At 37.8% G+C, this 27734-nt stretch overlaps 1 protein-coding gene across 1 annotated transcript in view; it reads left to right on the top strand.

Annotated features, from left to right (window-relative positions):
• The window catches only part of dok6 (docking protein 6), a 56113-nt gene that overhangs the window by 12513 nt on the left and 15866 nt on the right, over positions 1-27734 (top strand). Inside the window, exons 2-3 of the mRNA XM_086065522.1 lie at positions 24158-24265; positions 25798-25912. Coding sequence (XP_085921648.1) covers positions 24158-24265; positions 25798-25912 — 223 coding nt within the window. The remainder of the gene's footprint in view (positions 1-24157; positions 24266-25797; positions 25913-27734) is intronic.

The following is a 27734-nucleotide window of genomic DNA, read 5'->3' as shown; positions in this document are numbered from 1 at the left end:
TTGAATTATCTGCATCACGATGCATCACTTACTCCCACTCCCATTACAAAATTACTCACTATACCAAGAAACACAAATTCAAGAAAATTCACTAACTTATCACCCATATTAATTCATTCACTGCCATTGACGGCTATAGACGTCAAAAATAAATTTTAACTATTTCTATTAGTTTAACATTTTTTCCTACTTTTGTTAACAAGAGTATGAAAACCTAGATTTTTTTAAAATTTTATTGGAACAGATAACATTTGTGATTAGTCGTGAGTTAACTAGTGAAGTAATGCGATTAATTACGATTAAAATTTGTAATCGCCGGACGCCACTAATTTTTAATAATCTTTTCTTTAAAAGAAAAAATATATATTAAAAAAATATATATATATATATTTTATTTTTTAAGAAAAGATGATTAAGAAATTAGGGGCATCAGGCGATTAAAAATTGTAATCGTAATTAATCGCATGACTTCCAGTTAACTCACGATTAATCAAAACATTTCTGTTCTAAATGTCCCCAAAAAAATCTAGGTTTTCACACTTGTTAAAATTTAAAAAATTTAAAAAAATGTTAAACTAATAGAAATAGTTCAAATGAATTTTTTACGTCTATAGCTGTCAATGGCAGTAAATGAGTTAATGGAGATATCACGTGAGGTGCAACGTAGACAAGAGGTAGGAAACAGTCTTTATTTACAAAAACAAAGTAACAACAGAAAGGAACATAGCAAATGTACAGTATAGCAACTATAAAATAAAAATGACGAGACAAAATAAAACTACAAGAGAAAATAAAACCTCATCATCATAAGGCACAACATAAGAGAAGGGTAACACTTTTAAAAATCCCTTGCCACTCTGAAATGCATATTTCTTTCTATTCTGACCATATTGCCCATTTTTTCTACTAATGAAATACCACACTCTCCAACATGTTGCATCACCACCATGAGCTGATGATACATTGCGAGAGATCTTTTATACTCTTTAGTTTGTACCCAAGAATCACAGCAAAGTAAAATTAAAGCTACAAACAACTTCCTAAAAGAGAAAATAACAAACTGTAAATGTAATATTAACAGCAAAAGTAAAAGGGACAAAGTTGCTGGTTATTGTGCAGCCCAGCCTTTATGAGAGCACATTGGTCAAAACAAAAACCCATTAAAAATACATTGCACCCTGTCCCTGAGTTAGATGTGGAAATATAATCATAGCAGTCGGAATTGTGGCTGTAAACAATGATCAGTAATTCAATAATCAGTGATATACACTGCTGACGCGAAAAGATGATTCACGGATAATAGACGTACGCAGACCGCTGCCACTTTTGAATAAATGGAGTGACCTTTTAAGAGTTAGCATACTTACATATTTGTGGTATTTAAGTATATAAGCATATTGCTTTCCTGAATACCAGATTTATTGATTTATTGTTCTTTCCATTTGTCGCAATTAGAATTAAACATGCCTTGTGTCAGCACGGTCATTGGAATTAAATCAATAAAATTCACGTCTCATAAATCTTTATTTCAACACATCAAAATAAAAAGAATGCGGAACTCCATTTATTGTATAAATATGCATAAAATGGTTTGTGTTCTTCAGTGCAGCCTGCAAAAGAAGAATTGATCTGGTCTTGACTTTGAACCACTTCTTATCGTCCATTATACTAAATCATCACAATATTATCATCCACCGTGCAATAGACCATACATTGAACACAATCCCTTTAATTATCTTCGACTGTAGAAAAACTATTAAACTAGCATGCGAGTGCAAACAAGACCACATTAAATCTTTTATTATGACTCATATCAGAGTTTATCTTCAGGAGATTACAGCATGAATAGAGCGTTGCAGACTGATAAAAACATGCACGTTAGTCGAGTTATTATTCTTGAAGTCCTTTCCTGACCCCCGCCGTTGCTCCATTACTATCCCGGTCTGCACTGTTCTCTGTATTTGGAGCTATCAGCTCTTTTATCACTCTTTTGTTGCACTCAGCTGTTTGGGACTAACAAGTGGGTATTTGTGCCCAACGAACTGTGGCCTGGACATGGACAGTGCATATTGTCATGGTGTGTGTATGCTCCCCCTTTGTTGGCGCAGTGGCACCCACCAAAAACAAAGGGGTAAAGAAATAGAGAATAATGCGCCTATTGTCCAAGATGGCACAGCCGTTTAAGATAGGCTCTTGCCACTACCGCGCACTTACCATTAACAATGACAGGCCGTCCGGATTTGTGCACGTAAGGGATTTTTTCACACCGGGTACTGTACTCCTCTGCGCAGCATAGAAAAGATAGAGTCAGCAGACTTGCAGCTATTGAGACTTTGCTTTCTAAACAAGGACAAATGTCACTAAGGTGGTCCAATAAAATCTGTATATGTCCATTTTAGAAATTCCTTCTGATCTCTAATCTATGGGCCACCATTTTTATTTATTTGAGTGCCATGTAGAAGTGGAGTGAAGAAAATTGCTTCTTTTTTTTTTTAATACCATTGGATTTTTGTCTAACAGTTGCGTGGCATTTCATATCAGCTCTGTTTTGATGGCAATGGAAAATTGTTTTTTTTGCTTTTCTATCTGTTTCCTCATTAACATGCTGATGACACAACATCAGCAGTAAATGAGCGTTCAGTATCTTGCTGAAGAATGCATTATTGACAAGGATTAAACCCGCAGCCTTCGCGTTGGGAGGCTCCCGCTGCCACCTCAGCCAAGCCCACCCCGATGGACTCGTCAAGTGTGATAAACTGTGGCGTGGTCATTTTGTCTTTTGTCTCCAGGTTCTTCTATTAAACAAACACTTGACAAACTATTGGCCCAGATGGATCACATTCGTAACAGGATAGAGGAAACGCAGTCCAAAAGTCGTTTTTCTTAGTGATTGATGTTCCTCTATTATAGATTCGCTTTCTTGAATAAATCTGTCCAGTCCGCACTTAAGAATTTGAATCCTGGTGTTGATCAAAAAGCTTGTGCAATTAGTGATGTCTACATCTTGAGAATTTTGGCTGATTTGAATAAACACTGTTTGGTTGCCAGCATGTTCTTCAAATAACTGGACAAGCTTTCATGCTTTTATTTTCTATGGCATGGCACGCTCTTGCTGTCTCGTCGATCAGGCTTTTTGTATTTTACGGGTTTGAATCCCTCCACAAATGCAACTCACCAACTCGTCACCATCCATAACAGTTTTGCTGCAATGTTTTTCAATGAGCTGCTCTGTAAAGTGTTATGTGCAATAATCCTATTGGAGAAATGCCATAGGGACTCCTCACAACTTTTTAAGCTTAGCAACAACAACAAAAATATTCAATATGTTTTAAAACTTCAGTTCAATATGACAAAAATGTTTAATAGTAATGAAACATTGATGAGTTTTGAGATTTAGTAATCTTATTTCTTTCATTTCCATCCTATCTACGTGTTTCTTGGCCATGGGTTGCAGTTGTATGCAGTTAAAGTTTTGAAACTGCACAAAACCAAATTACATTATCGCAAATAGAGCTGTCAAAATTAACCGATTAATTGACAAGTAATTGATTGTCAATTTAATCGTCAACTATTTTAATAATCGAGTAAAGGTTTGGAGCCATTTTTTTAAATTCAAAATTGGCCAAATCCTATAATTTCAGAATTTCAACAGTAATTGTTCACTGATTTCTGTAATCCTTCATTAAAGAAGACTGATTATCTTTTAAATAAGACATTTGCAAACATTTACTTTTACTTTGAAAAGCAATGACCGAACCAGTAACTGAATTAGTTTCCAAAAGGTCGGTGAGTACAGCATTAATTCCTCCCATTGATATTGCTGAACTGATGTTTTGTTGTTTTTTGTCACAAAAAAATACTAAAGGAACTACAACAATTGGTTAATAAACAGTAATTAGGGAAAATTAGTTTTGTAATGCACTTTTATGCGAAATAACATTTTATTTTAATCGATGGAATAATCTATAAATAATCGATAGTAACAGCCCTACTCGCAAGTGACTTGCTTGGCAGCTTTGAGCCAGATCTTCCATTCGAGACTTTTGTCCAAAAATGCTAAAAGAAGAATGTGGGCCTTAGATTTTTTGGGGGGGAAACAGTTGTTTATGACCAGGCAGAACATTGTGTTGCTGGTTTTGTTTTCACACTGTGTGAGTACAGCCTGTTAGTTTTCATGGTGTCCTTTTGACAGGTGTTTCTATTACTGAATGTAGGCTTACAGATCTAATCGTCTGTGCAAGTTCTAAAATGTTCATTTGAAAGCAGGTTAGGGAAAATTTAATGTACAAAATCAAATAACAGTGGGCCAAGAATGGAACCTCGGGGGACTCCTCCATATGCTGATTAAATATGAACGTTTCAAATGGTTTCCCATAAAGTAGCCAAGGAGCATTTCATCTTTGAACACACTTGATGAGCATGTCACCAGTAACGAAAGTGCATTTCTTTTTGATTGCATTTCCTTCCTGTACGTCTTTTTAATAGTTCTTGGCTCAATAACAGTCACTCACAATTTAATGAGTGATAAATAATGTAAGCTGAGTGATTACGACAATGAGTTTTAGTTCCGACATATATTTCACCTCCCATGCAAAACGGAGATTTTACACTTCTCTTCCATACTGTATTGCTACATTGAGCCCCTACACTGGAGACACACCTATAAAAGATCAGACTGAGAGGAATCCATCATGGTTCCATTAACACTTCCTCTTCATCCTCCTTTCCTGGCCATCCTCCACTCATTAATCAACACACCAGCCCCCCGGGATTTACTCGGCAGTCAAGCTCATGTTCGTGTTTGTGTGTCTGTGTACGCATTGCAATCTTGTATGTTTGCATGTGTGCCTGATGTGCATTTGCAGACTTGTTTGCGTTCAGCGTCACTTTCTGTCATGGGGTTCTGTATGACACATGTTAAAGAAGTTAAAGAATGGGATGCAATTTGTTTGTGCAAAACTCAAGTAAAACTGATGCTAATTGTGAATAGTACAAATAATACAATTATTATTAATCGATGCCTCAGACAAGTGTCTACATTTTTTTTTACCAGTTTATCTTTGGTTGCCCTCCAATTTTATGGAACCTAAAGACATATTTTCCCCAGTGGCGTTCGACGTTAGAAGTTCTGCTGTCAAAAGATATTTCAGGCAGGGATTTGCAAGACTGATCAAACTGTTTCAAATTCAGATTAGTCGCTGTCATCCTTTGAGTCCACATTCTAATAAATTACAAACAGACTGTGTTCCATTTTGTATGCAGTGTATCAAAAGAATCAAAATACCCCCTCCCCTTATTTTTAAATCACCTTTGGACTGTATATTGAGATCCACTCCTGCTGTTACCTTTCATCAACCTGCTTGCCAAGCATATTCATGCATAGCCAAATATAGCCCCAGTTTGCCTCTGTCTCCCTGGCTTTGATCCGCTCAACATAGTAAACATTATCATAGTCCTGCTCGGAAATAGTGTACATATAAAAGCTGAGCTGCTTTACACGCAGATAAATATTCTTGTTGCATCGTGTAAATTTACTCACACTGTCTGTTTTTATGTGGCACTAATTGTTAGGTCGTGTATTATTAATGTGGCGACAAAACCTTGACCTTGGGTTTGTGTCTGCGTGGGAACGAGGCATCCAGTGAATGTCACCTGTCCACGTGGGAGCTTTGTTTGTTTCTGTTTGGAGATTAGTTTGCACCAGCCTCCCCTTCCTCCCTCTTTCAATTCTCATGGGAGTTCTTTTAATAGTAAGGTGACAGTTTATCTCTCTCTGCTTGGAGTTCAGTATGCGCCCAGCTCTGCGCGCTGTCTTGAAACTTTGCAGCTGACTGCCGAGCGTTGCATGCATAACCGCCTTCTGGTTTTGTTCGTATCGCATCATTCTAATGAGCAGAAATGACCTCAAGTGTTGCAACAGCTGAGGCAATGGCTTTTTCATATTTCTGCAAGGGTGATTGTTCAGGGAGGGAATTTTAAGCAAGGTCTTGCTTGCCAGGGGAAATGGAGCACACAATAGTAGTGTTGGCAGTGACGCTGTGAGCGGATCATTCAAAGGTCACGAAGGAGAAAAAATGGCTCATGGGAGTCGTAAACAATTGGAAACAGAAGGTCATTGGGAAAAGTTCGTGGGCGATGCGGAAAGGTCATAATATGCTTATTTACAAGTTGATACTTTACACTAATTTGTAGATAGTAGTGCATCGTCTGTGTGTCTCTAAGTCACATTTCTCTAACCTCAACCCCTTGAATAAATGAGTCAAACGGCCTTTTTAAAAATACTTTAATGTGTATATTTACTGTTTTTTTGCACTCTTGTCTCTCTTCACTATCACAAAGAATTAATTTATAACAATCAATTTGTGATTGATGTGCAGAGTTTTAGCATTCCCGCATATGTTATTGTGATTTTTATTCTCCACACTTTTTTTTTTTGCCGTGTAACAACTCCCACATAATGCTTCCGATTAGCACCGTTTCAAATTCCAACTTGCTTAAAAAATGCACGCCTCCCGGGATATATATCGTCTGATTTCACATTTCTTACAGTATTGCCACAATTTAACGTTAAATATCAACTTTTTCCCATTCATTTTCAATGGGTCATTCATTGAAATTTTTTCAGTCCCACTTCCCTCGCCCATACATACAACTTATCATCATTACTACCTGTCTAATACTGCTCAGTGGTGCAGTTGGTAAAGTGCATTGTCAAGTAACCAGGAGGTTGCAGGTTCAAATCCCACCTTCCACTGTACATTACAAATATATCCATGGCCATTATATAAGTGATATACATGTATACCAACTGACTACCATATCAAGAAATGCATTATAATTTCACTTAAATACATGCTAGCTTTTCAGCATCAGATGACACTTTTCAAAAATAAATATGCCATTAGCCATAAATTTAAACAAGTCACGTTATCTTAGTGGTTAGAGCAATTACCGTCTACCATGGAGTATGTGGGTTCAAAACCTGCATGGACTACATTTTTGTAATTTATCTTTCAATTTACTTCATAAGCACATTTATTAAAATCTTAGCATTCAGCTAATTGCATTTAGCTTTCCAGCATTCCCACACAATTTCTGCAGAAATTGCACTTTGTCTATTTCATAATGTTTAAGTACGATGAAATAAATCATTTAGGAGGAAGCCATTTTATGCTGAGTACCTCCATTTATAAGGCCTTTACGAGTGTTTGGACAATTGACTCGCAATAGGTTAATTGGCCAAGCATTCTCCATTCTCTTGTTACTTGGCTTTGACAGCATTTGACAGCTCTTTGACTAGCGCTGTGATGTGTGATGTCCACGAAGAGCTAAATGTTAATATTCTGAAATCCATTTTTCCATTGAGCTCAATTGACCATTGCTGTCATGTCCTTGGTTAGATAACAAACATTAGACAATAATTCCTTGGCAGCCCCAGTAAGTTTTGATATTTGATATGTGTTTTTTTGGTTGCTGCAACGGGCTCGTTGCATTTCAGTTGGTTTGGGTGTGGAAATTTGATTTCATATACAAGTAAATTGAGTTGACTCTTTAGTCAAGGTATCACTGTATGAGAGACTAAATCCACAGCAACGTTCTTAGTTGCTACCAAGTACTGCTCTCCATTTTATTTTTGCCTCAATGTCTTCAAAATGTGATTAATGAACAATAAATTCCACACAAACCATCGACTTCTTAACAATAAATTAATCAGTTATAATGGCCATCTCACAGATGAGTTATTTTAGTAGCCTTCTCAGCTTGTAAAAATTCAAAGAGTGAAACAGATTGCACTGCAAATGTTCAGTGTTGAACTGTGCCAAACTGCACTGCTTGGTAAAAATGAAGCTCGTTTGACTTTAATAAGAAATGGACTAATTAATTTGCTTTGCATTGCTAATGACCGACGATTTGAACTACAAACCAACTTTTCCCATTGCAATGAATACATCAACGCATCAAAGATCCATAACCCATTAATAATTCCTGTGGCAAAATGAAGCCTATTTATTACGGCGAACTTTTCACCCCTGGCAGTTGCAGTGGTCGCCTAGTCAGATTAGGATGTAGCACGTTTAACAAAGGCGTGTTTAAAGTTCATTGCCCACTCGCACACACCTTCCCCTCCTACCATCCCAGTGGTTCCCTCTCATTTCAGAGCAGTATCTGTTGGCTGAAGTGATAATTGCATTCCTCAATGATTTCATGCTGGGACACACACTATCACTGAACCGCAGCCCACTTCCTGCAAAAGGCAGTGTGTGTTCTTTCTGTGGAAGAGAGACAAAAACAACATGACAAATTCCATTGGACACTATTCTGTGACACGAAAGCGCTCTTCCTTCGCACACACGCGTGTTTACTCGCCGGCGTCATCTTTGATTTGTATACTGAGTCAAGTTAGTTTCAGCGAGGACAAATCTTTTTTGTTTGTGAGCCAATGACTGTCGCAAAGCCTGCTGCTTTCCTAGCTATGTTTATCAGAGGAGCAGCCCAAACATTAGTGAGCAAGTACCTCTTTAGAATTAATCCATGAGAGAGGGGGGGGGGGGGGGGGGGACTGCACCAGTGCATGAGGATTACTGCTTTTAGGGCCTATGATTAAACTCAAATAACAACTGCACAAAGTACCCTGGAAAACACTCCAGGCTTTATAATGTCCTGTTACAAATTTAAATATTTTCTAGAGCAGCACAGGGTGGTTCCACAGACTTGTTTTATACTGTATGAAAAACAAGTGGTCAGCTAATGATAATTAAGCTACACGATTGGTGGAGTTGCGTCAAATCATGGTTGCAAAAGAGCGGTCCTTTCATCCTCTGAGTAACCATATTGGTCTTGAACAGAGGCTAGTCCCACATGGAGTGAAGCACGACAGGCTTCGGGTATACAATGCAACCTTGGACCTTGATAACTGACCTAAGAATTCATGAAGAATAGTCTCGAAAATGCAGAGAAGACAAAAATTGCATTTTCTTTGGCTTTTGTGAACATGGTTGCAAAAGATGTTACAAGACTGTTTTTCTTACTTGTGGCAAACCGTTTTTCTTGTTGCAGAGAAATTTTGCACATGTTCAGACACATTTTTACTGCGGACATCTTTTGCAACCTTTTGCGAACCCTGACAAACACCTAAAATTCACTAAGTTCGCAAGCATTCGTAGCTCAGGAGATAATAGCTTGACAGTTTTAAAACTGGTTTAACTTTAGGAAATTTTTATTTAAGTAAAGTGCTGCTCAAAAGTTTGTGAACCTCTTGAGCAATTTGGATTTTCCAATTGATTCAACCTGATTTTGTTGTTCAATCTGAACCAATCAATTTTATATGAAATAACAGGTGTAGGTTTAGTATTTCAATGTATTGTTCTTAAAAAAAAAAATCAATTGTGTAGTCAAAACTAAATTAAAAATTGTTTTTGGTCAGTTCATGTAGGTGCAAATGTAAGTGAACCCTGAGCTGATTTGCTTAAAACAAGCAGTCAAGTAGGATCAGGTAAGACCAATTGGTAGCTAAACTAACAACTGAAATGGACCAGCGAAGAAATTGTCTATCACTGACTGAAACAGAGACAAAACCATATCACTTTAGTGTTACGTAGGTCAACTCATACAGGTCAGTCATGCTGAGAGGAAGAGAAATCTCAGGGGACCTCAGTCACAGCACATCTGTCTGGGGAAAGCTATTAAGTCATCTAAAAAAATTTGCTTCATCATTCCACTGTGAAGCAGATCATTTGCAACTAGAGAACAGTGAAAATTACTACAGTCCTGCCTAGAAGTGGATGACCTTCTAAAAATATCAGCAAGAACCACAAGAAAAATGATAATTCAGGTAAAAAGCCTCTCTCGAACATCACATCAAGGGATTTACATACCCCTTTTGCTGCATCTGGGACACGTGCATGCTTCAACAATCAGAAGAAAAGTCAATCGACAAGGCTTTCATGGAAAGCTTGCTAGGTCGAAGCCTCTGCTCACAAAAAAGATCAAAGCTGCCCATCTCAAATTTGTCAGAGAGTACCTGGACAAACCTGAAGCTTTTTGAAAGTCCCTTCTGTGCACAGATGAGTCCAAAATTGAACATGTCATGTTTGGTGAAATTCAACACTGCATACCAGCAAAAGAACCTTCTCCCTACAGTGAAGCAGGGTGGTGAGAATGTTAAGTTCTGTGCTGGCTTTTCATCCTCAGGGCCTGGACAGCTCCACGTAGTCCAGGGAATCATGAATTCAGAGGAATATTGTGAAATCCTGGATCATAACCTGAAGCCGTTCTTTGTGAAGTTACAGCCTGGTAGACGATGGATCATGCAACATGACAGTAATTCAAAGCATTCCAACAATACAACCAAGGAATGGCTGAAGAACAACAAGATTCTGGATGTGTCCAGTTAAAATCCTGACTTAACTTCTTTCAAAATACTGTGGCAGTTTATGCTAGACGCCCATCCAACCTCTCTCAATTGGCTGCATTTTGCAAGGAAGAGTGGCAAAAATCCCTCAAAGTAGATGTGAAAGACAGATAAGTCACTAAAGAAAGTGTTTGGATGAAGTTATCATTGCAAAAGGAGGTGCAATGTCTGATTAAGTGAGAGGTTCACATACTTTTGCACCCATGAAATCTGAGTTTTTCTTAAATCAACAACTTTTGCTCAATAATGAATGACAATATTATCATTCTTTTTGTTCAAGTCCATTATTTTCAACGTCAGCATTGTAGATTGGGGTATGACTAAACATTTAATAAGGTTATTTTAATATTTTATACAAAAAATCTGACCATGCCTGCAGGGTTCACTAACTTTTGAGCAGCACTGTATTTATTTAAAATTTCACTGAATTTTCTAAGAGATGCTGCTTAAACTGGGACTTCCCTGCATTTTTTCATTTTTGTTTGTAATTTAAACAAAAAATAAATGAAGTATCAGTTGTGTTTTAGATTTTTTTTTTGCTCAACTCAACTCTTTAAAAATACCAGAGTTTTGTTTTGTGTTTTAGATGAAACCCATGGGCAGCAGATACAATGAAAACAGCAGAGGCCCCAGAATTGAACCCTGTGGAACACCGTATGCTCCGTTATACATGTGAATTCATATTGCACATATTTGTCTGATCACTTTCTTTTTATGCTTGACATAGTATGAAGCAATTACACTAATAAAGAAATCACATGACGTACCATCACAACAGCCACAAGTCGACTACTGAACGATCCAAATTCCCTGTAGCACAGATAGGCCAAGCAATGTAGCGTGATCACCTGCAGCCATTTTTGGCCAAGTGTGGCGTATCATCATGAATAATTTGAGTCAGGTGTTTGTCTTGATCTCCGCTGAACCCTTGAGACTGACTCACTGAACCCCTGGGGTTCGATCGAACCCAGGTTAAGATCCACTGAACTGAACCTTTCAGGTCCTCATTTTGCTGTTATTAGCGGTGACTAGCTTAGTTACTTTTGCACTTGATTTACAATTATTTATGCAAAAATTCACCATATTTAATGTTTTGTGATGGTAAAAGTTGAAGGATCCACTATATTTGCTCCCTTGTTGGCCTTAATACAAATCTTAGAAGCCTCAGGCAATACATGTAGCAACATCCTGATTAATACGCCTTTGCCCTCACTGCTTGGAAACCTTCAAAGAAGTTTGTTCTCTTGCGCATTTGGAGTTCACTCTCATCTTTTATATATACAGTTCAGTTGATCATTCAGCTTGGCTAAACGTTTCACATGATTGGACAACTCATCCCAGTCCCTTTTAAGAAAATAACACTGTACTAAATTGTTGCCGTCTCTCTCTCTTCGTGCCAAAGTCAAATCCGTCTTTGTCTGCATGTTATTGTCGGACTGGTGCATGGATTAAATAGAAATTACTGTGTGTTTGGGTGTTTGTGTGCACAAAGGATTGCCTAGAAAAGCAGTAATACATAAAGAGGTTTGAATGAGGGATGGCTAAAGAGCAGGCAGTTGTCATGGCGATGACTTAAAGGGAAATTATTCCTTGCTAGTAATGTTTTATACATGCATGTGAGCACACCGTGGCCTCTTGTAAGTGTAAGCAAAAAAATATAGATGCTAGCTTGGCTGCAATCAATAATGAATAAAATAGGTTGTAATAACTTGTGAAGTGAGGGTAAATTATCGGCTTGCGATGCCCACGGTGTAACCCTTTCTTCCCGCGTGTGTCTATCTTCAGTAATCTGCAGTCTTATCTGACAAACCCGGCATATTAAACCAATAAAATATATGATCTTGTTGAAAAGCACATTTAGAACCGCCATCATCATAGACCACGGAGAACTCAACCTTGGTCTTTGCTATAAATGTATTTTATTACCACTAATAAATAAAAAAAACGTCTTCACAAAACGACAAAATGTAGCACTAACAGAGAATACAGTTAAGATGTAGCCGTACAGCGGAACCTCTAAATTCAAACAATCTAAAGGTTGTATGATTTGTAATTGGAAATGAGCTGTTTTTCTAGTCTGATTTTTGAATCACGGCCGATTTTATGCTTTGCGGGCCGTCGTTAGCCGTGCAGCGAAGAATGGTAACGATTGGCAGCTCTCAAGCTTGGACGAGCGTCACATGAATGGATAACTGAATATCTCGGTCAGCCCAGACAGTTATCTCACTGAAGTATAACTGGATTTCCCAAGCTCTGACTCACTTTCCCCTCACTGTGCCTGTGCAAAGTATGTGACGAGCTGGCGAAAATCATGCTTCGAAAGATGCTTTTCATCCATATTTTCGGCACACACAGTTAAAAGACGCACATTGCTTTGTTGTTAGCAATGTTTATTGCAGTCACAATCTTAATCCGCATGAATCACTTACTGGTTTGGTTGGTAACATCACAAAATTCGTTAAAATATTGATCATTGATTTCCAAAGTTACAACAGATGTATTTAAATGTGTTACTTTGATTCAACACAATGAGAATGAGTCTGTAGTCCATCCATTGAGGACTAAAGAAACCTGAGGATATTTACTGTTGAGAGGCTGAAATTCTGAACGTTTGGACAATTATAGGTCTCTAAATGATGAATTGATTATCAAAAACAATTATCAATTCATTTGATTGGCAAACAATTGTCAATTAATCGATTAATCGATGCAGCTCTAAATATATTATTACTACAAAGGATAAAGAGATGGCACGACTGCACTAATTTCATCTCATGTTATTTTGTCACGGCAAAATCAAACGAGTACTTCCAGATGTGTGCCGTGCGACAACCTTTGAATTAGCTTGCTGGTGAGTAGCGTTCGAATGCAGTGATTATGAAAATAAATTCAGCTACGTGATTGCATTGTTGGATTCCAAATCATGGGTGGAATAAAAAACAAAAGCAATGTTTCAGTCAGTTGTCATATGAATATGCAATTTTTTTTAATTTAAAGTGTAATGCAAGAAGTGGTCGATAAAACGCTGAATCCACCATTGTCAGAAATTTTACGGCTGTTAATTCATTTTAAAAGCATCATTTAATCTGAATTCACATATGGAGATGCGGCCAATTGGAATTCCAACACTAAAAAGTGCACTATGCACTTCTGCACCGTTTTCTTTTAATGAATAATTCTGGTTCATTTGAACCTGGCACATTTTCCAATAATATGGTCATTGTGGCTCTCTGGGTCACATTAACTCGGGACAAGGATTTAGAGATTCAAGAGTCGCAATTATCGTTTAAGCAATCTTTATTTCCTCTTGGTCCTCATATTTCTTTCATGTCTCCTTTTTAGTGAGATTTTTTTCTGAATTGATGACCTGTCTCATGGTTAGTTCTTTTAAAAAAAATGTCTGCCCTTGCAGTCCTTGTCATACTGGATGGACCCTTTTCTTTCTTTCTTTGCTTTCTTTTTGCCACATTGTGACAGGAATCCTCAGTTTGCCTTTGAATTGCGCCCCATAGTCACACCAAGGCCTTAACGAATGAAATAAGGCTTTTGAAATGATATTTTGGCAGCGGTGTGGCTCATGCATGTTAGATGAGAATGCCTAATCATGCATATAAACTGGAGAGAGAAGTGGGCAATGGCAATGATAGAACACACACCGAGGATTCGAGGCTAGAGAGAAAGTAAGCTGGGGGAAGTCTGTGTCTTCAGGAAGGAATAGGGGGCAGTGATTACTTGCTGCTGAGGTAGCACTGCATTACACACACCAGGATTTGGAATGGCCCAGATAAACTAATCTATGATTAACTGGGGCACGGCTGGCTCGCCATCCTGCCAACAGCTGTAGTCGGGGGAGAATTACAAAATTACGGGATGTCCAAACATTTGACATGTAGCGGAAAATATATTTAGGCACAAGTAGGGGGGATATGTGTTGTTGGCAGGTTGAGTGTTATGTCTGAAGGCAGAGGTGACAGTCACACCAATTAAGGCAAACATTTTTTTGTTATTGCATTTGAAACTAACAATGCTGCTGTGATGATGGTATGTTGTGTGATTTCTTTATTATTGTATTCCCTCCCAAAAAAGAAAGTGGTCTGATGATTATGTGCAATATGAATTTACATGTGCAATGTAGGGGTGGGGTGGGGGGGGTCGATATTGCAATATATTGTTGTGCTTTCTGTTGCAATAAATATATCGATACACTAACAGCGGTATTGGTATTTTATGACAGCAACGCACATAATGGATTTACCCCGTCATTCAGACATGTCAATGAAGCTGGAAACATACACAACGTAACACGCCGCCAACACTAAGGCTAACTTAAAAAATAAAGCTTTACCAAACAATATGTTGATGCGACAGCAATTGCCTTGATGGGCTTTTACTTTGAAGTCGGCCTGTGCGGCGACGTGACCGCCAACTTGACTTCCTTTTTGACGTGTTGACTTAAGTTTTTATTGAAATTACGTATTTTCTACCAACATTATCACAATACCACCCCGGAAGTATATTTAATCGCTAATTTAGGACACTAAGAAACCGCTTGTTAATTACCGGTATGCCTTCATTGTATGATACAGCTCAAGTCTCCGACGTTAGTGGCTAGCAGCTAGTGTTAGCATTAGTGTCTGGCTGATACGGCAGCTCTGAAGTGCAAAACGCAAAAAAGAGCTGGCAACAGTAATGAGTGACACTTACCTGGCTTGCTTTCTTGACCTTTTCTTTACTTTTTCAATATCCTGGACCTAGGCTACTTTGTAATTCACTCTCCATGTTTAAAGGAAGGGAATGTGCCTTAAATTGCATTTCATTATTTTTCATTATAAAAAAGAAAAGAAAAGATAATAGAACTTTGTCTTCATACATTTTATAAATAAAAAAATAAAAACATTCAACTCAAAATGTCAAATATTGCCGTTTAGATTTTAGGAACACAAGCAGTTAATACCTTATTTTACACATGGACAATGTATAAAATACAAACGTATCTGCCTCTTATTGCACTTAAAGTTGTGTTCCTAAATCCTCAACGACCAAATTAGACATTTTGAGTTTATTTTTTTTTATTATTTAATGGGCAAAAGTGTTTTATAAACACTAACTAAATGGTGGTAAAGTAGGCAGAAGCAGTGGCGAAGAACTGGTGTCTAGACACAATTGACGAAGAAGAACAATCGACAAGTTTCCACTGTCGCTCACATGCTGAATATCGTGATTTATCGTTGATAACATTTCTGGCAATATATCAAATACCTTAGTTATAGCGTATCGTGATATTATTGTTATCGTGGGCCACATATCGTCACAGTATTGAATCGTGAGTTACCCGTATCTTCCCACCCCTAGTGTAATGGAACATATGGTGTTCCACAGGGTTGAATTCTTAGGCCTCTGCTGTTTTCATTGGATCTGTTGCCCCTGAATTTCATCTTAAAAACAAAAATGCACATTTTATTTTTCAATAAAGAAGGGTTTGGTGAATGTGCATAGGAAACTGGTGGGGTTCGGTACCTCCAACAAGGGTAAGGACCACTGTCTTAAAACAAATGACAAGGTTTATCAATGCATTTGTTACTGTTCTTAATACATGTAAAATATCCCCATAATGGACATGCTAAAAAGCTGGTTGCCATCAAGCCTAAGAGTTATCTATTCTGATTTAAGTGCTCTTGTGCAAGGTCTTTTCAGCGAGTGGCGCAGCAATCATCTTTAAATTATACTTTACAGGGCACAGGAATCATCAGGAGGGTAAAAAAACCTTCCCACATTTGTCAGAATTTCTTTGAAAGATCCAAAGAGGAGGCGGCACATTTGTGCCTCCAAGGTAACGCGTTTACCTTTCAATATTCACTTGTACTCTGGAGAGTCCAATAGACTGCTATTTTATTCTCTTGTGTGATTAGTCATTCACTTGAAGAGGGCTGTCATTGGAAATCATTCTCATCTCTTTAGACAGCTCCTTGGTTCGTCCAAATGATGAGTGATTTGTCTGTTTGGCTTGAATACGGACCATAAATTATTGAGAGGGGAGACAGTTTCTCAATAATTGCACAAGTCTGTGATGTGAATGAGACTGTGTTTTTGAGACCACTTCAAAAATGATTAAAGCCTCCAAATAGCTTCTAAATTTGACAAGCCACACCCTCTTCCATGTGGTAGATTCTGATAATAAAACATACAGTATAGGGTGCCTAAATTGAGCTTTCAATGATTTATTGCCACAATTAACATCAGCAATACGGTACTGGAAGCAACATTGTTCCAGATGCAGGAAAAGCAAAATCATTAGGAATTCTATGGATCGTGTTAAATTGATTGTTGATTAATCATGTCTTGAAGCAAAATGAAGTACACGATTTGGCCCAGCAGATCTAGTTGGAACTATTTTGCTGTGACTGTCAACCCCTGCAGGAAGCATTATTTTGCCCAATACAACCCTGGCATCAAAACAAGACTCAAACGATTAATGGATTGTTTATTTTCCAAGATCAAGGCAATTTAATCAAATGTCCATCTAAAGGATACTTGCCTCATTGATTCTGCAATTAAATCTGTTTCTACTCCAAACAGTCTTCTGTCTTATCCCCATTTTAAGACTTAATTGATTTATAAGCCCGAGTTGCCTCCTGGCTGAATCCGTGTTTTACTCAGGTGAAACTAAGCAGGAGCCATCAATAAACTCCCAAGTGCAATCTAACCTCTATTGGAAGGTTTTGTATTGTTATCGACACATTGCTTCGCCCTACATTTCAATCTTACTCTTTAGCCACCTCCATAACAGAAATAGTCAAACCCGGTGATGAATAGGGCTGGGTTTAAAAATAAATAGATTAATCAAATCAAATCATTTTTTCTTTTCATAGCACAATATTGATTCATGAAACCATAAATTACGTAAAACCTTTTAATACATATTTTCCCCTAATGTTTCCCTATTTTTTGTGCATATTGCTGTTTTCTTGAAATTTACCGTTAAGGTCAATTAAAATTAACTGATTTGCTCCTAAAAACGTATAAATACGTTCAATTTTAAATATTACCATGGTCCCAAAGATGTATTTATGCTTTTTTTTTTTTTTATGCTAGAGCAACAGAAGACTTTGATGCAGCCTCTGAACTGAAGAGAAAGCTTAAAGTAATGGTAGTTATTACAAATAGGGCCTGCAGGTGGCAGCAGAGTATAAGAGATCAACCAGGGCCATGTTGCAAAAAAAGTATTTTCCCCAGCGTTTTAAACAAGATTTGTGAATAATGATGAAACTTGCCTATATTCTAATGCTAATTGCTGCTAAACGGAAACAGATACAAAAAAACTATATATATTATAAATATCCTGCATGAAATCCTTAACTGAATGGAAAATCAATCACAGTGAATTTAATTGGGCCCTTGTGAATCAAATCGATTTTGGAAATCTCAAATCAATACCCAGTTCTAGTGATGAATCCAAAGCATGTGTCTTAAATAAGTGCATACCAAGTCCCTACTTATAACTATCAATATCTGCTTTCTCTCATCTGCAGATTTTCTCATCTGATCTGAGACGGTTATTTGCGAAGTGGTATGCCTCCTCGTACCTGTCACATTTAGGCTACAGCCCTTTTTGCGAGATGCTCATTTTATTCAGCAGGTGACCTGGTTTTCATGAACCCGTCCTACTTTGCCAAACGCCTCCTGAAGTGTTTGCCTTGCTTCAGACAGACCTCCCCTAAAAGTGAAAAGATTGTCCTTGAAATGTTCTCTGCAGCTGGCTACTTTCACCGATGCCCATTTTACACGCTGACAAGCTCGGCGTGCTGATGTTGTTGTTTTTCCAACAGTGAAAAATCATCCACAGATGCACTTAGAGCTGCAAAATGACTCCCTTATTTTATATACAACGCAAGGTTTTAATCATAATGTATCCAATCTTTTAAAATGCCAACTTTATTTGTTAGACTTAAATATTTTTGGTGAAATCAGCTGGAGCGGATTAATTAATTTTATTTTTATTTATTTATAATTAAAAAAGATGACAAAAGTTAAAGTACAAATACAGTTGAATCAATGTAGCTATCTGTGCATTTACAGTACTGTTTGTCTGCTAAATCAAATTTACTAATGTATATATCTTTTGTATTCACTTTCAATCCCTCCCAAATAGTCATTGAGTTAGGTTTTTAGTTTACGAGCTATCCACATGCACCAAGGAAACTCATTAAACTCGAGTGTTGAAAAAATATTTCTTTAATAAATCATTCTGAGATTGTGATAATTAAGTGTTAAATTTTAATGACCCAATTTGTATTCTGCTGTTGTGTGGGTACATCCCATTGCTCAGAATGTAAATCTGCTCATTATTTTTGATCGTTTTGACCCGCTGATTATGACTCCCTGATTTTTGCTGTTCACTGAAATTATCATCTCATCTATTGGGTCACATTGCTAATGGAGCCTTCCAGAGACTTCGATATGCTGGATACATATAACCAGCAATTTTGTTTTAACTTGGAGGGTGGGGGGGCTTGTGTGAAGATTTTCACCAACACATGAATCAGATTTGAGGACTGGGCCTACCGAGAAGATGAAAGGTAAAGGTAAAGTTTTAGAGTTCATGTTTATTTGTTGAGAGTGTCACTGCCAAATGTCGCTTCTTTTATCTGGCCCCAAAATAAGCACGGAATGGATTTTACTGGAACTCTGCTCGCTCACAGTTGAATGTGATTCAAATGTGCCTGGTGGTCTGGTTAAATAAATTCAATAGACTCCAGATTAGTTTGACAACAAGTTGCTGATTTTGTGCCGTTTAATCTGTTCCTAGTGTCAAGGTTTACTTGTGGATCTGAAGATAATAACTGCCATAGTTGAGTGACACACTAAACAGCAACAAATATTTTAGGAGATAAAATGTCGCAATGTAAGCCACAATTTCTGAAAGTGAAACTCAATAGATGATACATGGCACAAAAATGTGACTACCAGAAATATGACAGCCTGTTACTAGGAACAAAGACCTACTGAAAAATGCACACTTGCTCATTGAGACAGCTGGGTAAGACAAAGGGGAATATAAATAGCTGATTAGGTGATACAGAAGGGCATAACCAAAAAGATGAAACCCCAAGAAAGGATTAGAACGAGAGATAAAGAAAGCTTCAACCCATCCATCCGTGATATGTTTTTTTTTAACCCATATATTACTCTTTAAAGGGGAAGTCAACCCAAAAATGTTCTTTGCAATATGTGGTATGCGCCCCCATTAATATTGCGTTTGTGGAATATGAATTAAGCAGTCAAATCCATCTCAAGGGGCAGCCTTTTTGCCACTTGCTGTCAACTGAAAAGTTCCCTGGGGCTCAGGTAACGACCAATCACAGCTCATCTTGCAAACGTCATATGACCAATCTCAGAAAACTGGTGAGGCGTGACTGGTCGTTACCTGAGCCTTAAGTAAAAGTGATGTCATTTTCTGTTGACAGCAAGTAGCAAAATGGCCGCCCCATGAGATGGATAAAAACGGAAAGGTGGGCGTGTCAATGAATTTTGAGTGTCCGTCATTGTCAATCGGTCGATATTTCAAGCCGAACCACAATTTAATTGTCAATCCATCATTCGTCATTTATCAGTGATATTGCCATCCGCCAATGTTTCCGTCATTTGTCAGAAAAATGGGCATTCGGTCATTGATGGATTAATAATTACATTGATGGACCGAAACCGGCAATGCTTAGTCTGTCAATTTTTTAAAAGTTTCTTGTCATTGGTCAAACGTCAACAAAATACGTGTTTTTCATTGCCCAAAACGTAATATTAATCAGAATACCGTATTTAGACCAGTGGAGCTGCATAGAACATTATTGTAAAGAGCAAAATGGGTCACGCAATGTTAGAAAGTTCTAGATAGTTTTAGTGGCCAAACTGCCCAAGCTGTTGCTTATGTGGGCATCCACTTGTTGCGTGTTTCTTTGAAATGATGTGGGCTGTTCCTTCAAAGCTGGTTGAGTGGGCCCCTGTTCTATTATATTCATACAAACAACATCAACTTGGTGTAGGCCCAAAGACAATATGGACATTGACTTTCTTCATAGCAGTTTGTCGAAAGTTGTGAGTTCTCAGCTTTTTGTGAGTAGGGAGGGAGCTAAGCCTTTTCTCCTTTGGCTGATGAAGCACATGGTTATTATATAAGAGGGGTGGAGGTGGAAATGCAAAGCAACGCTGCAAATGATAGACCGGGCACATTTTATTTTGAGCATCGTTGTCTTTTTATCATTACTTTGTTTTTAGTGCTTTCTCTCTTATGTGTGTGTATGTTCCCGTAGCTCGTGAATTGGTTTTCAGCGCCTCACTGTGTGCCCTACAATGTTCTAGCATTAAATGAGTCACATCAAACCAGCAGAGCCTCATTCACATCTCTGTAATTACAATCAGTCTAAGAGTGTCTGAATAAGACCCACCGACAGCCTGAGAGTACGACGGACTTGACAAAGCATTGACAACTGTAGAACGGACTAAATTAAACCCTCTCCATTCATATCCCCTAGTTCCTATTATGCACAAGCTATTTTATTGAGCTTCCTTTTGTGCCGGTATAATTACTTAATCTCAGCACTCCTAGGGTGAATTACTTTGTGCGGCATGCAGGGCTCCTCTGACTGGAGCACCCACGAGGCAACGTAGGATTGCATTTACTGCTTAAAAAGCACAGATGTGTTATTGTTCATTGTCACTATGGATATTCTTCTTGGGTTCCTCTAAAAGCTGACTTTATTTTTGTGGACGCTAGTCGGAATTAAGATTCTAAATCGTTTTTTGTTTCCTCGCATCTTTAAAGCATTTTATAGACTATTCAGGGACGGATCCACAGTGCATTACAGAGTGTTGCACGCACAGTTTTTCTGTTGTTTGCTGTTGATAATGGGCCTGGGCAACACTTAACTGGGATGGAGGCCCATCAAGGCAGACCGATAAGGACCCAGGGATCCACTCCAGTCAATTACTATTAAAGTGCCAAGTTGAACTCAGCAGGCCCTTTATGAAGTACTGCAGCAGAGTAAACAAATTAATTGTGCGTCTATGGTTTCCCAACACGACCGCATGGCCCGAGGCAATCATACATCTGGCGGAGTGATAGCGGCTGTCTCCACCAGGAAATAGAAGGATCATGGTCTTAAACATAGAAAACTACTATGGACTCTATTTGCCATGGCTCGCTCGACTGCACTGTTGGATCTCCATCAAGCTTTTTGCACATTGACCATTTGGAAAATGCTGTTGAATGTAGTCTCTTCTAAACATGGGCACACTCAATTTCACTGATGGTCCAAAGAGGAAAAATAAAAAAACAATTAACTGATTAATTGGCATTTTTTTTAGTTTGTGTTTGCAGCCAAGTAGTGGATGCCATTTTTTTTGAGTTTCCAGACATGAATTAATCAATTCCACACAATTGACAAAATTTGAACCCTTATACAATCGACCATACACCATAAGATCAAGGTGACGCAATTTACATGATTGAAAAAGTGATCATTTTAAATTTGGTTGATTTTATACAACTTGCTGATTGTACTCCATCTTGAAGAAATGACTCCACAATTAAGCACTGTACTTCCATTCTGTTTTGTCTTACACGTTTTGGTATGGTTACAAGAATAGTCTTTGAAATAACGTTCTTGATATCAAAACACTTTTTTGTGTGTGTATGTAGCAGCCGCTTGTTTACGACCTAACTTGTAGCAAACTTAGCTCGTAGCAGAAGTGTGTGACGTCATGCATGTTGTGATCACGTCTCTGATCAACTGCTGAAAGGAGACTGGTTCTCTCCTCTTTCATTCATAACTGCTTCAAACATCAAATATTGTGTAGATTTGAAAAAAACGTTTGTTGTGATTGTATGTCTGTGAATGTTTTATGTTATGTTTGTTTTTATGTTGTGTTTCTACAAAGTGCTTTGACAGCTAAGGCTGTTTGAAAGCGTTATATAAATAAAGATGACTTGACTAAAATACTGCTTGACATATTTCAGAATAGTTGATAGATAATCAAGAAAACACATCCAACAAGTTAGCTTTCTGTGATTTCCATAACAAAATATGGACTATCCATAACATTTGTTAGCTCTGCCATAGTGGGCTGGAGTTGTTGAAAAATGCATATTGTTTGATACAGTCAGCATCGAACCAAGACCACTGTGCAGAACGGTTCTGTACAGATACACATCATGGCACCTCTAATCAAAAACTGCTTTTAAAATTCTCATTTGACTAACTGTTGTACCTGTGATAAATCGTTTGTGTACAATTTAATAAAGTTTGGCTTTACACAAAGCAAAAATAAGAAACGTAAACACGATTTAACACGAGGGTCAAAAAATTGGTGTTTGATTCAAGAGGAAGACGGATAGAAACATATTTCTGCTTGTGCTCAGCTGAAAACCCGCACTCAGTATTTGTCTCATCTTCAGCTAGTGGATAAGGCAGAGTGATCCAGTAATCAATACGATGTACAATAATCTGCAAGCCCAGTGCGTGTGTGCAATGTGTGCAATGTGCTTTGTGTTGTGTAACAGTTAAAACACTGCGTTATGAAATGAAGCATAACTTGCATAACTGTCCCGTTAAAAAGATCTTGAAGCATCAAAACAGATTTGAGCTATTAATGATTTACTAATTAAATGTGGAAGTTAAATGAATGAACAAAACTAGTCATATTATTTTGAAATAATTCACCGCAGCCAACATATTTTTGTAAATGATATATGAAACGTGAATTCATCTCATGGCCATTTTAATTTTATATGACACTCATGAATATACAATTTTTAAAAACACTTTATGTAATCCAATTTTAGGGGAAACCAAAACAAATAAAAGCATTTTTGTCAAAAATGGCTGTAAACAACTGAAACCAAGATAATTGAATAGAAACGTTTGTTTATTTATTTTTTATACAGTACAGGCCTTAAGTTTGGACACACTTTCTTATTCAATGCATTTACTTTATTCTCATGACTGGTTACTTTGGAGATTCTCCCTGAGGGCATCAAAACTGAAAACATGTTTTATATTATAGATTCTTCAAAATAGCCATCCTTTGCTCTGGTTACTTTTTTGGCATACTCTTGACATTCTTACCTCTGGGAACTCCTTAAAGACGTTTGGAAAACCCTTTCAGGTGACTACCTTTTGAAGCGAGAGAATGCCAAGAATGTGCAAAAAAAGTAATCCGCGAAAAAGGATGGCTATTTATTTATTGGATTATTTTCACCTTTTTTTTTTTGTTTGTTAGGTACATAACTCCAAATGTGTTCGTTAGTTGTCATCGTTGTCGTCATAGTTTTGATCTACAATGTACATACTCATGAATAAAGAAAGCATGGATTGAATGAGAAGGTGCGTCCAAACTTTTGGCCAGTACTGAGTGTGTATATATATATATATATATATATATATATACACACACACATCAAGTGCACTAAAGTCCAATCTGTTAATATGATTGTTTGACCAAGAACATCTAATTAAAAATAAGAGTCTTACATGCACATTTCCTACAATTCCATATGACTTCCAAAGGATCCATTGGCTATATTATACCACTTGAGCCAAATAGCCTTTCAACTACATAGACAAAAAAATAAAAATAAAAAAAAGCTTTGCACACGATTTTACCCATATTTCTCTCCATCCATCCGTACGATAAAAGCATATAGAATGTTGGCTTTATTCCAGGTAGTTAATTAGAACCTTCCTCTGTTGGCAGATCTTCCGAAGATGTTGGCTGGTATTCAAAAAGGCGTCCAGTAAAGGGCCACGGCGCTTGGAGAAGTATCCAGATGAAAAGGCCGCCTACTTTAGGAGTTTCCACAAGGTAATAAAAAAAAAAACACACACACACACACTGAGCCCAAATGATACTAATTTCCCATTTTTTCCATCCATCACTCCATCATCTGAACCGTACGAAAGAGGATCCTTAAAACAATAGAATCATTTAAATTCGACTTGTAGGAACTGTAATCAGTAAGACATCTTCAACTTTCATGTTGTCACATGGGCCGTCGTCCTGTGTGGTTACACACACCCCTCCGCCGCCACACGGGGCTTCTCATACAAGCGATGCCGAAGTGAGCGATGGGCACGCGCATGCACCAGTGCGCTTGGTAATGCATCCCCACAAAGATCAAGAAAGGTCCCGTCTGAGGGCTTCATTTGACGCCACTGTGATTTGGGAGGAAATAGGCTGCACTGGTGGCTGATTTACACACTCAACACAAAGAGGATTGGCTTTCTTTACCACTTTTTCTCCCCATCTCCATACTCTCTCTCTCCCTCTTTGCTTGAATCAGTACGCAGAATAACACAAATCCAGAATATTTTTAGCCACCTGAAACGATGTTTTGGGGTCTTTGTTTTTGTGCCTTGAGTATTCCTGACAATTATAAAAAATGAAAAACAATGCCGGGCTGGAAGGTAATGTAAGCGTTGCAGGCAAAGCATATTGGTGCTAATATGAGATTAAAGTCAATGCAAAAAAAAATAATGAGTCGGCTGGAATGAGAAATGGGACTCATCTCAAATGATTCCTTTTTTGTGTGTGCCTGAGGCTGGGAAGGCAACCAAATTTTTTTCCTTTCATATACTGCTACAAACACACAAGTGGAAGGATGCTCGAATTCACGGCTCAGAAATTCCCTCTGTTGACGCTTACTTTGTGTCCGCTTACCTGATGACACACGCGTTGTATCTACACGTACATAAAATATTTTGATACCATCTTGGAGGGCGATAAGAACACCGGAATTGCATCCTTTCACATTTTTATTATTCCCTCGTAATCTCTCAATTGTAGTGTGTCTTTTCAACATTTATAGCATCAAAAAAAGTAATGCGTTTTCTGCATATCTTGTTTATATTACACGGTTCTGGCTTTTAATCTTTACATTGCAGCCCAGCTAATTCATCCCCAGCCTTCTTGGCAAAAGGCCTGCAGTAAACACAAGATGGACTACAGTAATGTAATAGGCCCTATCATCAAGGCTGAGTCATGTAGAACAAAATAGCCTGTAAATACGGGTGATATTCAATTAAACGTAATCTTTTGCTTTTCTGTCTTTTCCCATTCGACATCGATCTCTGGCTTAAGGGATTTAGATGCTTTTGATTGCGCTCTTTATTATCTGAAATGGTATAAAGGGGATGCAGCTCGTCATATGGGGCCTTTAAAAGCGCGTGTGCGTGTATGCCGTGGATTCAAAAGAGAGACATTGTTTATGTGCAAAAGCCTCTAAACTACAATTGCACTTTCAACAGAGCGACACGAGAGGGTCAATTAAGCGTCATTGCCGCCGTCGACTGCGTTCAACCGAGTTAATGTGCCGCTGCCAATTCTGTCCTCCCTAGATCACTGAGCTCCATAATATCAAGAACATTAGCAGGATGCCGAGAGAGACCAAGAAGCACGCCGTGGCCATTATCTTCTGTGACGACACATCCAAGACGTTTGCCTGTGAATCAGGTGAGGGCAAGCATTTCAGATTTGCAATAACGTAAACAATGATTCCGACGGCATGATAACTGTGAGCAAAAAATATCACGGTATCATGGTATTAAAATTACAGCTCTAAAATGTCCTTACTTGAAATGTTTGGGTAAATAAAAATAGTATTGAACACAATCTATTTTATTTTTAAACAAAATATAGAATATTTGGTGCTTTAATAAATATGTTCCATGTTAAGTTTAAATACATTTCAACATTCCTTTGTTATAATTCTTCTTAGCAAGTCACAGTGTCTCGTCACTGGTGAGCTATTTTTAGAACAGACCTGTGGGCTACTCATGTTGTCCTTGGGGCCAACTAGTACACACTGGCAGCTACACATGTACATATTTTTTTTAAGTACGATATTAAAAACAACTCTGTCCCCTCTCCTCCTCTTGCATCGTTCACCACTAGCCAAGAATGAGAAACGTTAAAAGTGGGCAGGCAAGAGGCAGATCATTTCCTCAACTTTGCAAGCAACCAATCATATTGTGCCCTGCTTAGAAGGCTGCTCAAAAAAAGCAATAAAAGAGCTCATTACCTGTGACAGACTGTATTAGCCATTATTGAAACCTTGATATTTTTAATACATGATCTACACTGGTTGCCACAATTTACACAACATCCATCCAAACCAAGAAGCCCACAATCTGGATGCCAGCCTAAAGGGGCCCCAGACTTCTGCTGTTGGCTAGTGCTTCTCATCGCTGCGTGGAAAATCTCACAACAACTCCAAGGGGTATATTCCACTCACTGGAGACTTTTATATAAATATATATATATTTTTATGGTTCCATTTGGATTTTTTACAATTTTAAAGTCTCAATTTATATCCTTTTTATCATGTTTATACCTTCAGCGCATGTTTTATCTACTGGGTCCTTCATGTTTCTCAAGGTTTATTTGCACTTTACAGACCAGCACATTTGTTTACATCCTGTATTTATTGTGTGACGGCTGTGACATGTTAGTCTTCTAGCTTTAAACTTTTTAATATTATTCCGCTCGTTTTTTGGCATACATCTACTTCCACATAATTCATCCAATTCTCGTCATTCCAATTTTAACATTTTCCAAATATTCACGCCATTCTTGCTTCCATTTGAATGATTCCAAATATTCACACCTTACCCACAATTTCTAATTTTTTACCCTATTTCCCCCCATTAAGAATGAATGGGAGTTTCAACATTTCACATTTACAGAATTACAAAGTGACATTCAAAACATTTAACTCATTCCTTTCACTTCAGGGATGATTATTAGTCCATTCCCTACTTGATTCTTCAAACCTTACCCCATTTACTACCTGTTTTTTCAAACCTTACCCCATTTACTAATTGATTCTTCATCACTTACTCCATTGACATAATTTCTCAAATTCTTGTCATTCTAATTTTAACATATTCCAAATATTCATGCCCTGATTATGATCCATGTTTGCTATTCCTAAAATTCACGCCTGACCCACAATTCCTGATTTTGTACCCCATTCATTCCCAATGGCAGATTTAACATTTCTCCCGAAATTGCATTTTCTAGTCGGATATATTGTTCACTTTGGATTGAACAAAATTGGCTACCATAGCTCGAATGAACGACGTTTTCTTGATGACATTTAATTCCCACATTCTCTCTGTGTGCATGGTTTGCATTCTTGAGTTCGCCACCCACCGTATTTTCCTCATGCATAACACTGAGCACAGCCTGTTTGCTTAGCTCCTTTTCCACTCGGGCCTTAAAAGTGCAGGAGGCACTTACAGGCCATAGTAACTCCGAAAAAGAGAGAGTGTGA

Source organism: Leptonotus elevatus, chromosome 21, assembly GCF_054856555.1.
Source record: "Leptonotus elevatus isolate MCC_2025b chromosome 21, RoL_Lele_1.0, whole genome shotgun sequence".
NCBI classification, from domain to species: Eukaryota; Metazoa; Chordata; class Actinopteri; order Syngnathiformes; family Syngnathidae; genus Leptonotus; species Leptonotus elevatus.
This window is presented reverse-complemented; position numbering and strand designations above follow the sequence as displayed.